This window comes from Larus michahellis, chromosome Z (assembly GCF_964199755.1).
Source record: "Larus michahellis chromosome Z, bLarMic1.1, whole genome shotgun sequence".
In the NCBI taxonomy this organism is placed as follows: domain Eukaryota; kingdom Metazoa; phylum Chordata; class Aves; order Charadriiformes; family Laridae; genus Larus; species Larus michahellis.
The window spans coordinates 76,351,810-76,370,939 of record NC_133930.1 but is presented as its reverse complement, the minus strand read 5'-3'; the positions used below and the strand labels follow the sequence as shown (position 1 = coordinate 76,370,939).

Here is a 19,130-nt window from a genome sequence, read left to right as displayed (position 1 = left end):
TAGAACATTTACAAGACACTAACCTAAAACTGCTTTTGAAAAGGAAACACAGACAAATAAGCAGTGAAAGCAGAATGTGGGGAATTTAACCATAAGAATTATCCCTTATTCTTAATTGCCTGATAGCTGGCAATGGAAATTTGTTTGTACAATGCAGAGGAGGTAACAGCCTTTAAAGCAGTCCAACTTCAAATGCTCAGGACAGACAAAGCCAGTGCAGTTTGGTCCTGTGGGCTTCTTGGGGTTGTGAGATTTTTATTTTTGATTAAAAGCACACCCCAGATCACTATTTTGAGTTACAGTGCAGTTCCACAACACTAAGGTAAGAATCGTACATGCCTTCCCCAAAGCCAACATGAAGGTGGCGATGACTTTGTGGGGCAAGTTCTAATCTGCCCAGATATGCAGCACTTACTATCATGGCGAAGCTCTGTCATGGAGTTTAGTTTATTTGAAGAGCTAAGAATACATCTTTATCTAAACTTGTGCATTCACTCTGAATACCCAAGTAGCAGACCCATGCAGTATAATCTGATAACTAGTTACAAACTTCAGTTTATGCATTCTCAGACCCAAAAACCAGATTAAGTTTGAAATTACTGCCATTTTATACAATGCCATCCTCTCTTCCAAGTGTTATTATTTAGACAAACCTAGAGAGTATTTAAATTGAAGAAACTTTGTATAACTATAAAGAGTTTAATTCTGGCTGTTGAGGCCAAGGAAACCTAAAGTTTTGTATGGCAGTAATAGTGTTCACAGCTGATGGGGACCAGTTCAACCCAAGAATGGCTGGAGCTCAAACCCACCTTAAAATTACATGATGAGAAATTAGGTGTGAGGACTAAAAGAAGACTTTAAGATGAATGGAACAGCTTTCAGAAGTCATGTATGGAAGCAGGTGGTTAGAAGGAAACAAACTTTTTCAGCTGACAAAGCAGAGGTAATGCAGGCAAGTCAGCAGTCAGTATCAGGAGAGAGTGGCAATGAAAAAAATCCAAGTGGGAAAGACTTCTTTTGAAAGCACAGAATAAAAATCAAAACATTATCTAATAGTAGGCAGGAAAATAATAAAAGTGCTCAGGAAAGTGGATTTAGGCATTGTGCTGTGTGGCAGCAAATGTATCAAGCACAAAATACACTCAGGAAATATTTAAGTTTTGTAACTAGTTTTCAAGCGATTCCAGTACTGCTTGTTTCTGCCATGCCTCTCAGATTCCAACAACTCTATCATACACACAGCCTCTTATTAAGTTTCACATGAAAATCTTAATAAGTTTTACAGAAAAGATAAGAAAAAAGCCAAGTCCGATGACAGTGCAAGCACAGAGTGCTGTCTTGGTAGAGTACCTCAAAGCAAGGTATCAACACTACTCCTCAATTTTAACATGCTTTGTGTCAAAGATATTCATCTCTAAAAATCTGAATTTAGGCTGACTAGTCACAAAACATAGGGAACTGTCTGTTCAGTTGTGAGGATTTTATACACAGAAGTTATTCTAAAAGATTAGGGATAACTCAAGATCAGATTTAGGCAAATGTGAGTTGGTTTCTGCGGAATAAGAAAAATGCAAAACAGATGGCCCAGGTGTAGAAAAAACTCAAAAGAAAGGCACATGTATTTATGGCTGGGAAGATTAATGAGAAGTCAAATCTACCAAAACTGCCATAAACACTTAAAGATGTCATGTTGTGGCATCATTGAACAAAAGGAAAAAGCCTGTATTCCAAACAGATTGTATTCAAAATTTATTTTTAAATAAAAGAAAAAACAAGACAATGATTTTAAATAAACATGGTATATTCTACACATCTGTAGATCAACACAGCTTTACATTAGCCATTTTTAACCTTTAGAAGTTCTGTTGCAGCATCTTCTTCAACATTTGAGATAGTGTTGGTTTCCACTTCATAATCAACCGAACAATACCCAAATGAAACTATTTGCTTAAGTGAAGCTTTATTTTTCATGACCAAAAATGGCTCTAATACAAAAGCACCTGTTAAACAGTTATCCCCACCTAATTTTTTTTTAAAATGAAGTCTGTTCAGCCTTTTTTTTTGGTTCTGTTCCATTGCCTGCATAGAAATCAGCATAAAGCTAAGTTGCAAGCTAAGCTTCACTTTAGCAGTGCAATGAATGGCATCAAACTTCATGAAACAAAAGATACAAACATTGTCAGCAAAATTCAACTATGTAAAAACAATATGAAAGTCAGAATGTTTTTGTGGGTCACAACTAGACTAGCTTTCAGTGTGCAACCTTCCTCAGGGAAAAGTGCTTTTTTTTTCCCCCGATTCACATGAAAAGAATGAAGCATGCATCAAAAGCCTTTGTTCATACAGAAATGCCCATTAAAAGAGTTCCATGGTAACATAAGGCAAAAAGATATTAAGATTGATGAAGCATTTTGGCCCAGAGTATGTTTTATGACATACATACACATTACATTTGTGTAGCATATGACAGGTAAGGGATTGGCTCAGTAAGGTAAAAGTGTCCATTTTTATAAATACATGTCATTATTGCTAATATGCTACACATTATCATCCAACTTCTAAAGCTGCTTTGTTGGCATTACTTTTATAATTAGCAGCTCACATTCATGGTGTAAATATGCTATTCCATATGAAGAACAGTAAAGCAGCATAAATACAATTATGAAAACAAAAGGCTTATGCAACATCCCTCTCTAGCTTTGCTGTGGTTTTTTTTTAATTAAAAAGCGTTCAAAGAAAACAAGTCCAGTTCACCACAAATCAGGAAGTCTCACAATGAGGTTGGAAACCAAGCTACGGGGAGCAGGGTGGGGGGCAGGGGGAAAACACGGCATGCATTATAATCTAGTCCTTTTAGTCATACCACTGGAATACAAAAGTCCAATTTAAAAGCTAGACTAACAGTAGAAGGCAAAAAGCCAAGAGTAGACTTAGTTTGATATTTAAATTAAGATTAAAATTTTAATCAGTAACAGCAAACTCACCCGGCCCTTTAGTATATTCACAATATTTACTGCAATTGAATACTTAATTATGACTAGTATAGGTATGTATGTATGTTCACTTTAAAAAGATATTAAATACCTGCATCATGAAATTACATTCTTAAAACATTGTGTAAGAAAATAGCTCATGTGTGAAATGTTTCTGAAATGTATTTCTGCTCCCTTCTACCCCCTACTATGTCACACACACAAACACACACCCCCCACCAAAGCATTCACTCACAGGGGAAAAACAAACACCCCTTAAAAAAGAATGGAAATATTGAAGGGGACCAGCTTGGCTAGTTACAGCACAGTGCTTAACAAGGTTCAAGACAGAACCAGATCAGAGTTGGCCAAAAGATGCCCACAAAACATGCCAGTAATCCCTTCCAACTCATTCTATCAAACTCAGTCCACTTTTGGTTCATTGCAATGACTGAAGTATTTCATATATACATATAAACACAAGACTCCAGCTTTACTTTAGTTTTTTTTTTTTTGCAAAGCATTTTTACCTTCCCATTCATTTTGTTCTGCAGCAACTACAAGAGGTAGGCATAAAGCATTTAAGAGCTTCTTTCCCAAGGTCCTGTTACTAGCTCAATTTAGTGGGATAAAACAGAAATCAGCTGTACTTATGTGTTTTCACTAGGTACAGCCTTTTACAATCCAGCTGGAAAATAGCTATATGAACCCTGGATTTGCTAGGTTAGCACACCATGGAGTAAGAAGCTGTTCATATCCAGGAGGATACTTTTTTTTTCTTTTAAAAGTGTTTACTGCAGAGCATTCCTATAGAATGTAGATGTCAGGACCAATTCTCTCCATTTCTATTTGTACATAGGAGCAAAGTACCATTTGGCCAAGACTACAGATGTATTTTCACAGATGCAAGTGCCATGCAAAAATAACTTAAAGAACAGATACCAAAACATAAAAGTAGTAAAACTACTGAAGGTAGATTCTTCTCAAAAGTATTTCTATAAACAATTTATAATACTTTTCTTTCCCCCTTCTCTTTCTGACATTCACAGTTACAAAGCTGTGGCTATACATCAAGAATTTCTTCTGCAGTGCCTCCGCAACGTAATCTGTAGCGTCCCGTTCTCCAGCTAATAGTGGGGTCCCACAAAGCAGACAGGAAAATATATATAGTCATGGATTCTCTGATGAACCAAGCTACTGCATAATCAAGTTTTGAAAAACACAGAGCACCACCCTAGAATGTAAAGAACAAGTATTTAAACGTACTGATTATTCAAAAGGAATTTCACTGATTATTCAAAAGGAATTTCACTGATTATTCAAAAGGAATTTCACTGATTATTCAAAAGGAATTTCACTGATTATTCAAAAGGAATTTCACTGATTATTCAAAAGGAATTTCACTGATTATTCAAAAGGAATTTCACTGCAATTTAAAACGTGTTACAGATAAACTTATTTTAAAGCTTATTATACGGATTTACATATCAATAGCATATTTTCTTTATAAGCAAGCCAACATTTTGCTGCTCAAGAGATGATTACCCATATTAAAGATGAAGAGATTGGCAGAATGGCCCAGGTGGTTTGAAAGGAGACTTTTATGTAGAGCAAAAGGCAATGAGAAGTGTGACAATTTCACTGTTTTCTTTTTGAACCTTTGTAAAACTGCATTCAAGCAAACATTGGGGTTTTGTCACAGACCCCAAGAACAGCAGCATCTAGAAACAACACTCCTGCACATTCACAGAGGACTGAAAATCAAATAAATAAGCCTTTGGCCTATTGCACAGGAAAAGTGGGACTGAAAAAAAAGCTTACAGCCTCTCAATATTTTCTGCTCCTTTAAGAATTTCTAGGTACATGCAGAGCTGAAAGTCTAAAAGGCTTCAGGAGAGGAAGAGTAGGCACACTGTTAAAGCTGACCTTCTGGAGTCCTACAGAATCAACACAAGGCCAAGTTTTTTGGTGGGGTTTTTTTTTTTTATTATTTCCAGTATGTGTTAAGACTACCAAAAGTACTTCTCAGTATGATGAGTACTATTTGAAAAATTTGAGTATCCAAGTAATTATGGATCAGATCTGGATGGAATACAGTCACAGCAAAAAGTAACCTAAATAGGTCCTACAGCATCAGAATAACAAACGCTGTTCTGATTTGTGACATCTTTGTATACTAAAAGTTTGACGCCCAGCTTCTAGTGATGGGAAGATTTTATTTTTTAGAAGTAGGCTATAGCTGTCTTGTAACTCCATTATTACAAAAATAGAGTGAAAAGTGTACTTAAGAGTACATATACACCTCAATAAATACAATACAAAGTGAAAACTAAGATAAAGAACAAACCATAAAATCCTACAAAGCTGCTGTTCTTGTACAGTTAAAAAAACCTTAAAATTTCCAGATACACCTAAGTAGAGCAGACTGGAAATGCTAAGATTAAGGGGACAGATATAAAAACTTCAAAAGCCTAGGGCAGAGGCAGGTGCATATAGAAAACAAAATTACAACTATGCACACTTATTCTTTTTTGCACTACTATAACTGAAGCTTGAAGACTGAGAAGTAACAAGATTTGTTATTTCCTTGATTCAATAGAATTATTTGATGGTTATAATTAGGCTTAGCTTTTTTCTGAAATAAATGGCACTAGTAACTTTAATAATGCCAAAGAAATGAAGCTACATACCTGAACTCCTTTTAGTTGAATGTAGTCAAATATAAACCATGCCAGGCAGTGACACATGAAAAATACCATTATATCCCATCTAAACACATGATGAGCTGCCCAGCCAATAACTAGACTGGCAACAAAGCACTCTGAGATTGGCTCACAAATTATCGTGGCAGGCAACATGTTAATTCTCAGTTTGGCCCACCTAGAAAAGACAAACAAATCAGTTCTGACTATGCATTATTATGTTCTCCTCCCCCACCTCATCAAATGATGAGCCATCATGGTCTTTTCTGACAACATTAGTTTAATCTCACTTAATTTACATCCCCAAATAAAATATTGCAAAAATGCTCCCTTAGCATTTAAAAGGTACTAAGGGGAGGATTTTTTTGGAGTTTTTTTAATATCAGTCATACTTCCATGGAAAGTCAGTGCCTCTCTCCCAACAATAAGAAGCAGCTGTGCATTGGAACTTTAGCATTCTGGACATTAGATCAAATTAACTCGGAAAATTCCCTCTCATTATCAGGTTATCCGCATCAGAAGCGGATGACAGGAATGAGTGGGAAAGGAAGGAAAGATTAGAATTCTACCTGATCATTCTGGATTGAAACTGAGAAATTGAATATGAACCAGAGTTTTGCATTGCAACTTGTGTGGCCATCGCAAATTTCCAGCCCCTGAAAGATTAATTTGTTATTAGAAAAAAAGTGCAAATAAGAGATACAAAAAACAATTACAGAACAAACACCCAAGATTTTCGTTAGGCTTGAAAAGTTTCTTTGGCATATCTGCCATATTATTACAGTGGGTATACGCAAAAAAATTAGTGTGCTTATCAAGTCTCTTCATTGAAAAAGAGCACATACCTCTTGAATAATACCTAAAACAAGTTCTCAAACTTTTTTCTAAAGGAATTGACAATGATATAGCTTAATTATTTCTAAAAAACTACTACACAATAGTCTTTTAGCACATCATAAGCATAGTTGTTATATACATGTGAAGCTGACCTGAACACCTATACTTATTAGTATGTACTATGTGTTTAAAACAAAAGATTTAAACTGCACTTAAAGCAATAAGTTTACTTCAGAGTCATCTTACCGGTCAGCTATAGCTTTGGCCATAAAGTAATCTTCAGCAATATATTGTGCAAAAGCTATCAGTCCTCCTGCTTGGTCCAAGACATCCTTCCTCATCAAGCATGACATTCCTGTCACACACTTAAAGCCAGTTAAGTTGGCTGAAATATATGACCTTGGATGTGAAGTTCCAAAATAAACCTGCCAAAACAAGATAAGGCTTTTAAAACTCTACATGTATTTATGTAAGTACTACTCACTGGCAACTTTTTCTCCAACAATGCTTGGAGGAAAAAAGAGAGCTAGACATGGCGAGTTATGACAGTGTCTTTGGAAAGATCTTTACCACCAATCTAAGAAATCTAGCCTACAACCAAATCTGAGAAACCTAGTAGTGATATTGGCTGTGTTTTTATACATCTTTAAGTGGGTTTTAAATCCACATATTAAACTACTGTATTTCCTGTGGTATTTAATTTCTAATTTATTGAGGTTGTTCTCAGGGAATATATATATTAAGAATCCATTAAGGAACTTACTAATCACTATGATTAATATATATTATTTGGTGATAGCGGACAGATATGCTGTCTCCTTCCTCTTGGAAAGATTAACCACATTACTGCATACATGTTTTTATAAACTTACTGTATGGTTGTATAGAAGCAGAATAATTTTGTTTATTTAATGTACTTGCAAACACAAATAGTAAAGAAAAACTCAGGTTGTGAGACAGTCTTTTTATAAAATCCAGTAACTTTAACTAGAAGTTACCTATAAAGAGAGAGTGAAAGTGAATGCTAGTGCCTCTCACTGCTGTTCTTCCTATTGATGGCCTTCACACTGGTCTTAACTAATATTCATTCAAGAAGAGGCATGCTCATCTTGCAGTATACTGGATCTGGGAGCAAAAAGCTCTGCCAGGAATATAGAAGCATAGGCTGTAATTCTTGCTACTTTAGCACATAGCAGTACTAAGAGCTTTGTGCTATACCTCCTTGCTCTTCTCTTATAAGAGGAAATTCAGACTGTCACAAAAGTCACATGAGCTGCGCTGTCTCCACGCAATGAAGGAATACTGAATTTCACTGCACTTTCATCTCTCACATTTCTGCCTTTGACACACATTAGCCAGCCTTGGGGCCAAAATGCCTTATACATGCGAAATTAGAATAAAAGATAGTTGATTAATTTACATGCCTTGAGACACAAGGAACATGCAAGAAAACTCAACCTCTTCGTTCTACAAAAGAGAACTTACTGACAAAAAAAAGGGGAGAATAGGACAGAATGAGTGATGTGAAGATGGTGGATAGGAATAAACTGTTCACTTTCTCTTCCAAAACAAGTGTTAGGAGACATGAAATAGCACTATAGAAGAACAAGGGTCAGAGTGAACAAGGTGGTGGTTCCTCTAACAGATAATAGATCTGTGGAACTTCCTGGTAAAGATAGTTATAGATGTTCAAAATCTATATGGACTCAAAGAAAGAACAGAAAAGTTCAAGTAAGAAATCTGTTCTTACTAGAATACTAATATATGGAGTATTAGTAAATATACAAGTCTACTCCCTGCTCAGGAAGACTTTCATCTGAAAACTGCAGAAAGCTGAGACAGTATTACAGGAAAACAGGATATAAGCCTTGCTTGTGTTATGCTCTCCTCAAGGGCTCTGCTTATAACCCCTGCTGGAAAAAAGATACTGTGTGAACTTGACTTTGCTCTGATTTGTCATGGCGATTTCTGTGTTCCTTTTCAGATATCAAAATAGAATTAATGGCCCTTTCTGACAAGCACTAGGAAGAGTTCTTCAGTTTTAAAAATTTTGAAAATAAAATCCATCATTATCATCCTGTATTCTTTATTGTTGGTATTGTAAACTTAAATATTGAGTCCATGTTCAGAGCACCACAGTAGAATTTTTGAGCATTTAAAAGTTATCCTAGATAGTCTGAAGTGTGACTGCAGCTGAAAATAAACATTTCTTCACTCAAAAAGTGCAAGAGGCACGATACAACTTTTAGTCAGCAGGGTCCTGCAAAAAAGCCAAACCAACAACATTGCACTCACTTGTTCAAGGGTAGCAGCAAAACCCTGTCTGTCTGCAACATAGGGAAGCCCATGGACCAAGCCTACTTTTTCAGTCATTTGATTGGCCATATCTGTCAGTGTGTCTGGCGTTACTATGTGACAAATGAAAAAAAAGACAGTTCATTGAGCAATTCTGTCATTATCAGACTCCCATATAGAGACACTAATTCTCATTATATTACCAATAACAAGAGCACACATACTTTGATGCACAGTATTTTGGAGGAACGAAGTTTCAGAAAAAATAACAACAGTAATTTTCAATAACAAATACAATGTAAACAGTTTCACTGTTTCTTTTTAAATGGTATTTTCATCTTTAAATAGATATTAAACATTTTTATACTAGGAAAGTATTTTTTCCAGATTTATACTTTCATTTCTACTTTTATTCTCAGTCAAAATAATCCCCTACAACTGCTTGCCTACAGGGGGTAAGAGCAATATAACAGTCAGCACATTACAACACACACCTACCTCTGATTCCACTATCACAAATCCATATGAGATCATATTTGGCAACTTCATAGCCAGGCATTAAGTTGTTAATCTTGGGGTTGATGCCAACCTTCTTGCCACCTAAAAAATACAAACATCATCAAATAATGTATGGGGTTTTTCTCAGAATTCAGACTCAGTACCCAAAATATTTAGAGATACTAACTGAAGAACAGTAAGTGTTTACACATCAATTCTTACAGTCCACTTTTATGAAAAGGATTTAAATTTTAATCTTTCTTTCACGTCTGTATTTTACATCTTACTACAGTTATGCAGATAATTATGAAGGAAAAAGTACTCAAATGCTTCCTCAAAATGGCAGGGTAACAAGGTTAACATAATTAAAAGGATAATAGAGCTACAAAGTTCATTACTATATTCCGTAAGGTAAATATTCTCTACCTCTTAAGACTGCTGATTATGATCATTATATTCTACAGTAGTTGTAGCAGAAAAATGAAGAAGGGGCAGAATAAAGTCAGACACATTCTTTTGCTTCCAACTGACAGACACGGTCCAGTTTGTTTCATTTCAAAGAAAAAAATTACGTTCTAGTACCTAACCCTAACATCCCTTCCCTCCTCTAATTCAAATGTAAAGTGAAGAAAGAGCCCTACAGTCTAAGCTGATGAAAAAGGATTGTTGCAGGACCTCAAGCTCAAATACAGCCACAACTCCAAGTCACTTCCTGCACATTTAGGTTAGTATCAAGACAGGATTTAAACTGCTGTTTCAGGTTTAGTCAGAAAGAGTTGTGGGGGTTCCATAAATCATTATTCCTAGAGGTTTTTTTGGACTGATGTCACAGATTGCGACTACAAACACTTATTTACCCCAAACTGACAATTAAGCTATAGAACCAACATAGGCTGAACGAGACAACTATTTATTTTAGAATACTGTATATGGACATAAAAACATTTTACTGTATAAGACCTAAAAGCGTTTTACAATTAAGTGTCCCACCTTTGAGTTGTACTGCTTACCTATGAACAATCTAGCATCAACATTCGGGTATTTGCCAAGGAGCTTTTTGCACACATCAATAGCTGGATCATCATGATCTTGTACACAGAGTAGCACTTCATACTAGTAAAAACAAAAAGTATACACACACTTATATGTATTTACACACACTTAATATCAATATGGTCTAGGGAATAAAGCTTAATAACATACCAAACTGAAAAAACCTGTTACAGAATTAACAATAAGAACAAAGGGATTGCTTTACAGCTAAATAAGATTTTTTTAATGTACAACCAAGTACTTGTGAAAAAAAGAACCAAGCCTGTATCCCAATACACTCTTGTATCAAGGAACAACAGTCTTGGTATCAGAAGGGTTTCTATTAGGCATGAAGCAAGACATTGTGGTATACAAGGTAAAGTTGGTATTTCCACTTCCATTTTTGTTCACACAGGAATCTTAAATCCAATCTTATCGTCAAGGAAGTTACAGCACACAAAATAAAGGAATGTTATGACTTGACTTGACTGCATACCTCTGAACTACACCTTCCTTTCCTTTACTTTGTGGATGCATAGGCAGAACAGAGTTGGAAGACAACCCACGCACCACTATATGTACACTTCATTGTGTAATAAAGCTGAGCTCAGGAACATGTATATGCATACTTAATGTACATGTATTTTCCTCATTAATAAAATAACAGCTAAAAATGAACAAGAGGTAACGGAAATCTATAGCTGTTTCAGTGATCAAGCTACATGCTTGTTACACACAAGCTACAGACAGTGGGTGAGAAAATAGCATTTTAAGAATTCACTCAACATTTTGAAACAGCTTTACGAGCTTTGATGGAGCTATCTCTGCTTCTGCACTAACAACAAATTCCTTGGATACTCCTTACTTGATATAACCTTCCTCATTAAGTTAAAGAAATACATTCTTTTAAGAAAAAAGGTACTTTTAAACACAAAAGACCTCAACGACTCTAATTGCATACAGAATATTTTGGAAACTCAAAATCATTAACCAGTAAATAGGAGTTGGTAAGACTTGGTCTACCACTATAAACTATCAGACAAACACATCTCTACCTCTCAGAATGCAAACTCAAAGTCAATTTGCCTAAAGAGCAACCTGTATTCGATTCCTATAATTTCACCTGCATAGAAAACGGAATCTAAAGGGTGAGAGACCTGTCTCATTAAGCAGACAGATCCTCCCACCGCAACAGAAAAATCCTGACAGCAAGACCACCATTGACATTGCCAACTAAAGAAATTAGTTCTTTATTGCTCATTCAATTGAATAGGTAAGAGAATAACTATTTTTGCTAGCAATTAAATAACTAATCTTCAATCCACAGTTGCAATGACACTTCTATATCCAGATTCTCTAAGAAATTCAACCAGAAATAATGAAAATCTTTGGCATACCAGTACTTGAAAACAGAAAAATTCACAGTAAACAGCCTTTGTATGTGGTAACGAAGTAAAGAACTAGAAAATGTATGACTAAAGAAGAAATACAAAGATGCTTATCTACATAAACATTAAAATCACACTCATTTGGACTTAACGTGAATAGAAAGATTTATGCCAAAAATCACGATATGCATAGTAGGTAAAAACTGTTCACTGATAAAATTATTAGATTTAAATCCTGCAGTTTAGAAGCTGCACAAGTGGCTTCTATGCCAGAAAAGATTATTTCACATATGGGGTATCACAGAAGAGTATCAGAGACTCAGCATCACTGCAGGTTAAACTCAGCTTCACTGCAACAAGTTTAAGATTATTCTTTTCTAATAATTTTCCCCTGGACAGCTGACCTTTGAATACCAGGCAATAGCGCTGTTCTAATTTGTGGTGTTATGTCAATCTCTTAAATCAAGTATTTTTGTAGTTATCATACAGATGTGTTTTCAAATAGTTTGGGGATCTTGTTTGTACCATATAATCTGTGCCCCAGTAAACTGAAGCATTCTTATCCCCATTTTCACGGTCCTTGGGAAAAATATGATTGCTGCTATTGTTATCTGAAATTCAGATTGGTGTGGAATGTCAACATTTTAAGATTGCCACCCACACGTATAAATTATCAGAAATATGGGTTAAGACTATCTCTCATAAAGCAAGATCCAGCATAACTGTTTTTCTGAATTCTCAAACAAGTTGTATTTGCAGTCGAACATTTTAACTGCATAAAGTTTTGATGCTTATTATAGTCATAAAATAGCTTAAGATATCGTTGCGGCTTCTTTGCACTGTTTGCAATACTGGCATACACAGCATGCCTCAAAGTATGCTTTAAACTTATCTTAGCCACTCTTAATCTTTATTGCAATTTTTTTTTTTTGAGTCAGAAGGATTCAAATGTTCATGCCTGAAACTTTCCAAAAAGCCCCAAGCTTCATTACAGAAAAAATATTCAACTTCTAATAAGTTCCAAATGGTGGGGTTTTTTTGTTTGTTTTACCCTGCCTACTTACTAGTAAATTTAAAGCTCTCAGTCAGAATACACAAAGGAAGCTTGCTGTACAGCTTACATGTACCTTTGACCTTTTACAACTGAAGTAGTAGTGTCAGAAGCAGTTTCAACAAGAATTGAGAAAAGAGTTTTCATTAAAAATTAATTACAAGTTTTAGAATTCAGGAGATACACAGTAGAAAGTGTAGTCCTTCTTCCATCCACAGAAGCATACACCAAGTAACAACTGATACAGCAAGCATTTACATATTTCTCCTTTAAGTTGTAAGCTCCTTACAGCAAGGACAGCATCTGACACACTTATCACTTATATTACAAAGTCAAACAGTGTTCAACAGCAAATGTAAGCTTTTATTAACTATTTGTTTCCCAACACCACTAAGTCACTTGGAGACTATCCTACCTACCAACAACCGGTGAGGTACACCACTTCATCTTTAAGTAATTCTTTGTTAGATAAGCCATCAGTAAAAACCACCAGCAAGTTTCACACTATCAGTTAAGTGTTCCCTTTCAGAGAATTTCTTATAGAGATGTAGTTAATTAGGAGAGTGTCTGGCCCCTCAAATGATCTTTTCTAGATTGAATGGTTTCATACTGCTATAAACACCACAATACAGGAATAAGGACTTAAAAAATCTTAGTGTAAAGTATTTTGCATCCCTAAGCCTTGGTCATGTTCTTTTACAGAAAGCTTTTTTAAAAGGAGTAAATTTTGTTTGCATCATGTAAAATGGGTAATTATGCATTTGCTGTGGAAGGAAGAACAACCCAAGACATAATCAAGTTGCTTACTTCTAGCCCAAGCTCCTGATATGACTTTTGGAAGCATGGTAGGAAAAAAAAAGACAGACTAAATAGTATACATACTTTTGGATAATCCAGTTCGAAGAAGGTTTCTAAGTTGTTGATCAGGTTAGGATCCACACCTTTTAATGGCTTAAGTAGTGAAACACCAGGAAGTTTGCTATACGGCTGTTTGTCTGTGGCCTTCTTATTGAGGTGGAGGCGTCTGCAAGGAAAAATAACATATACAACCACATAAAGAAAATATGCTAGAGAATTCCATTCAAATTACATTTAGAACTAAGAAGGCTTGGGAGTTAAAATTCCTGCAAAAAAAATAGTTTTGGTTGTAGAAACAACAGCTGTTTTTATATCTGACAGAAGATGTGTCAGAGACAATGCCTAACAAAATGTTAGAATTGTATGTAGATTAAATTCATCCTTATTCAACTTACTAGACATTTCAGATTAATGCATTTCACACTACATATTTTGAACAACAAGAGTACCACTTTTTTCAAACTGCACAGGAGAAAAGATTTTTCTGTCTTCCTCCATAGCATTAAAATTCACAGAATTATAAGAGGATAATCAGAAAAAAACAATTTACTGTTAACAAGGCAAAAAAAGAAAAGGGTCAGATGATTTTTCCAGCACTACATTATGCAAAACTTAGAGCAAGCTGAAAGCACAGGGGAAACAGTTGATCCTACTCATCAATTTGTTAACAAATATCTCCAAGAAAAGGATAAGGATCAATCAGCTATAGTATAAAAATCCTAGAAATTGGACATCAGGCTGGGCCAGAAGCATAGATAAACTGAGAATACAATTCCAAACAGTCACTAGTATTTCAGCAATGAATACACAAAGTAAATTGGCAATCATGTCACAACTCACTAACATGAATGTTAATCCTACACTCCTGAGTAAATGAATGCAAAATCAAATTCTGAAAGCTTGATGGGCCAGTATAGAATCAAGCTTGCGTCAAGTAAATATGTATATAATTTAAGTAACTGGAGAAAAAGTATTTGCTGAAACTTAAAATTTGCAAGTTGGTGTATATACTGCATACTGTAGTTCTCTAACATGCACACCAGTCAGATTGAAAGAATATTTTGTTACAGCATGTACCTAACTATCAATTCTTAACTTAAAAACTTTCACACTTTAAAATTTACAAGATGCTGCCTCAAAAAAAACACAAATGGGAATAGGGTTGCTTCATGGATTGCGTCATCTTGGTTAAATGGTAAAAAAAGTAATCAAGTTCCTAGGAAGCGTGCTCCTGAAAAATGTGCCAGACCAAGTGAAATTACTGAACTAATGAAGGAGCTTCATTAACAGAAGAGATTCCTTTCGTTGTCTAGAGTTATTTTTTCCTGAAATAGGACAGTGACATCACATTTGTTACCTCATCAGTCCCACTCCCAGCACACTCCTTTCAGGCAGGTTTGCAGCGGGACACCAGGGGCATAACACTGTTACAGAAAATAAAAAATGGACTCACTAAAAAAACAGGAGGACAAAGCAGATGATGTCCTTGTAGTGTTATTGAGTCCAAGCCTGGGCACTGCAGAGGTAAACCGAAACAGTCTTGCTGAGCAATTAATAACCAAGGGACAGTCAGACAAAGAAATAAAAACAATAATTCAGATAACTACCACAGGAAGATTCCCCTTACCAATTTTCACAGACATAACAGCAAACAAGGGCTTTTTGTGCCAATAGGAAGGTAGAGTCTCAAGAATGTACCTTTGACTGGGAGGAGCAAAAGGTAGATAATGCAAAGAAAAAAAAAGTACTCCATTTAAAGCTGCCTGTAGCAATGCCTTGCACAGAGCCAAAAGCCTTGATGAGCAGGAAATAAGAGAAGGAAGTGGCAGAATAAATGGAAAGAGGTAAAGGGAGAAAAGATGAAGACAGACTTCAGGCAGGACTGTGATAAAGAATAAGCACCAAGTGATAGAACTGCAGAATCTTGCAAGGCATCCTATTACAAACCATGCTGACACATAGGATTATGCAGGTGATTGAATTACATAAGGAAAAGCCTACACATGGTGTAAGAGAGGGAAACCTTGTAAAACATGCAGATGAGCCCTGCAGCATTTTCAGGAGCTATTCAGCTATGAAGCACCATACACGGAGTATAGCTCAGTATGGTAAGACTGTCTCTAGCATGCTATCTTAAAAATAAGACTCCAGTTCATGTTCTATTCATAACACTGCACAAAAGTGGCAGCCTGCCATCCTGAAAGTACTGTGGTGTTGTGACACTAAGGTAAAGCAATTTCCATGCCAGTAATTGCAATGCTCTGTTACAGTCTATGGAGCAAGAGGCAAATTAACAGTAAACCTGATCATTTTACACTGAGAAGCGCTATTTGTGAAGTGGCAAATTCTGAAGAATTAAAAAAATTACAATTGAAAACCTACCATCACCAGAGAAACAGACTAACCATTATAAAAAACAAGTTACAATATTCAAATTAAGGGTAACACATAACAGGGAAGTCAAAACAATAGACTAAATTTAAACAACATTAAGATTGCTGATGCAGGTACCTTCTAGATGAAGCTGTGTGTTACAGAGCATGAACCAAAGTCTCCTTAGTAGAAGTAAGATGAAGCAGTAAGTTGGTATTTTTGAGCACTAGCTTGTGCTTATGGTGATTTTTTTTTCTACCTCTGCCTAACACAGTAAGCCACAGAAAAACACTACACCAAGGAATGCATAACAACTTGCAACTTTGAAACAGATGCTGTCACAGCACTATTAATAGGCACTTTCAGATCCTGTGTGTGAAAGACCAGTAGCCACGTTATCTTTAAGCACTTTTGCACCTGCATATATTAAATGGATCAGCCTGAAATCCCTAGGTAGTGAAACTGAAATTCCTTCTGAGCTGTCTGGTGCTGGTGTACATAGGTGGGGAAAGAAAAAGCAGCAGGATGCATAATAGTATCAGGAGCTATAGTTCAACTATCCTCTATCATGTAAGAGGCATCTGCAAAAGTTTCTCAAACTTGGTTCCTTAACATGATATGAAGCCACAGAAGTAACTGTAATCTAGATTTCTCCTCTCAGAGGTAAAAAAGTATTTCCAAAGACAAAATCCCGCTACTGAGTTATCACTGCCCAATACACTACATCATGAATTCTTGCTAACCTGTATCAAGTTAAGCAATAAAACTTTTTTTTTAAGGTCAAGACTACACTTCCTCCTTTCATCTCATCAAGGGCAAGAGATTATTCCATCAAAAAGATTGCTACAGTAAGCAGACCCCTGGGTCTCCCAGCTGAGATAGTAACACCTGCCTTTTAAAAGCAGACAAAAAAACCTAAACATTCTTCATTCACTCATTTCAACATTCCCTCAGCAGCTACTTTACTTAGAGGATTATCCTATTAGGGGTAGGTAAATAATTCTTGATCAAAAATTTGTAACAGATACTTAGATGTTGCAAGACAGCAGTAACAAGATGCAGAAAGCACCAGAGACTATGGTTCCACCGGCCATGAAGATAAACTAGCAGATCATTACTTCTGAAAGGGACAGTTTTCCTGCTTCTGAATTTACATACTCCACCCAGCTTCCCCAGTTCTTTTTCATGTTAGTGAGCTGAACCACCTCACACAGATGTTTGTGGTGCTATGGAGTAACAGACAGATCTCACCTTGAACAGGAGGAATAAAATGTAAGATTATCCTGCTTCTTTTGGCAACAAGAAGGTAAAAAGGATGAGCTCCCCATATCTTCCTTACTTTTTATACATATCTTGTGTTAAAACATTTCCAAAAGTCAGTTCCTTTATGCACAGAAGAAAAAATGAAATTTGCTAAGAATACACCACATCAGTCAGTGCATTAAACACAACTGAAAGAAAGATTGGAAGAGTTCAAAAAGTATTACAGACAATTCCTAAATTCATGAAAGGGTTAGCAGCAGCCTTATTCACAAAGACTAATATTAGGCCACTTGAAATCCTACCACCTTAATGTAATGGTATAAAGACAATTACACATAAGGCAGCATACATAACTACCAAATGAGTTAAAACTTATTTTTTCAAAAGCAACTTTTTATACCATCATCTGACCGTTTTACAAGTAAGTAATCAAGAACACTTTTTTATATAGAGATTGTCCTTTTATATATAAAAATAATTACAATAAGTCACACATATAAAAATCTAATTCCATCTATTGCAGTCGTGAATTCAAGACAGCATTTGGCTTGGGAGCTATAGTACAAGTTTTTGCCTGCCTGCGAAGGCAGGAGGGAAGGGGTTTGCACGAGCAGCCTTTGTCATAGCCCTGGTCCACCCCACCAGGAAGCAAAACAAGACACTTGGGTGTGGAGGCAGAGAGATGCACAAGAGGACTCTCTGCAATGACACAACTAAGCCTGAATAACACACTATTATCAAGTACTTATTTCTCATACTGCTCTACCCAGATTTGAGTACACAGGCATGCTACTGTGCAGTAAGAGGCCTACTACACTATTTCTCCTTTTTAGGGACCTCATAGACTTCAGATAGATTTAAAAATTGCAAACCAGATCAAACCAACCAACGTCTCCTGTGGCCACAGGCCTCCTAGCAAATGGACAGAATTATTCTTAAATCAAGAACTGAACACCTTCATCTTGTTTTCAGCCTTTTTCTTCCCTACAGTGGAGCTACATAACATAGCTGAACAAGTTCAACTACAGGCTACTGCTCAGAGGCATTCCCTCTTTCGTCCTTCCCCATCTTTTTTGGGATGTGCTGTACTCTTAGCGGTGCTGACATTTGTCTAATCCCACAGTGACCTAGTTGACATACTTAAACCACCACATAACTATAACCCCATATGTAATGTTAGCATTTTGTCAGTTTATCTTAGCAAGTATACAGTTCGAAAGGATGATCATAGAAGCTTCATGGTTGGAAAGGACCTTTGAGATCAAGTCCAACCGCACACACACCAAAAAAAAACCACACACAAACAGCCTACAATCTCTGCCACTAGAGCATGCCCTGAAGTGCCAAATCTAGACGTTTCTTAAATACTTCTAGGGATGGTGACTCAAGCACCTCCCTGGGCAGGCTGTTCCAGTGCCTGACCACTCTTTCAGTAAAGTAATTCTTCCTAATATCTAATCTAAACCCCCCCCATTTTCCTTTTCTGGGCTGCCACCAAAACCAGCCAAACAAGACATTGTGCCAGTAATCAATGCCCATACAATCCTGCTTCAACTCACTAAACAGAAAGTTAAATCTGGCTTCTTTCCTCCCACTTCAGGTTGCCTTCTGTGAAGGCTGCAAGAAGCTCCAGAGTATGTTCAAGAAGGTGGCTGTGAATATGCTGCCTCATCAGGCTTTAGTGGGCTTCCAGAAGAGCTGAGCTGCCAATGGATGAGCAGCCTTTAGAAACATACAGAAGGATTTAGGTCAGACCCCTGAAAACTCTTCCATAACCAACTCTGCATCGCAGTTCTTTACAGCATTCACTCCCTTGTAACTTGCTCTCTGCCCTTACTTGCCTGCCAGAAACAGCTAACTA

General features: G+C 36.4%; 1 protein-coding gene across 1 annotated transcript in view; it reads right to left on the bottom strand.

The window, feature by feature from the left end:
* Positions 1-1,734: 1,734 nt before the first annotated feature.
* Positions 1,735-19,130, bottom strand: part of UGCG (UDP-glucose ceramide glucosyltransferase) — a 30,011-nt gene continuing 12,615 nt past the window's right edge. The window contains exons 2-9 of the mRNA XM_074569834.1: positions 13,658-13,799; positions 10,315-10,417; positions 9,305-9,406; positions 8,807-8,919; positions 6,758-6,936; positions 6,244-6,330; positions 5,663-5,852; positions 1,735-4,206 (exon numbers count right to left, since the gene is read on the bottom strand). Of these exons, the coding sequence (XP_074425935.1) occupies positions 4,036-4,206; positions 5,663-5,852; positions 6,244-6,330; positions 6,758-6,936; positions 8,807-8,919; positions 9,305-9,406; positions 10,315-10,417; positions 13,658-13,799 (1,087 nt within the window). The 3' untranslated portion in view covers positions 1,735-4,035. The remainder of the gene's footprint in view (positions 4,207-5,662; positions 5,853-6,243; positions 6,331-6,757; positions 6,937-8,806; positions 8,920-9,304; positions 9,407-10,314; positions 10,418-13,657; positions 13,800-19,130) is intronic.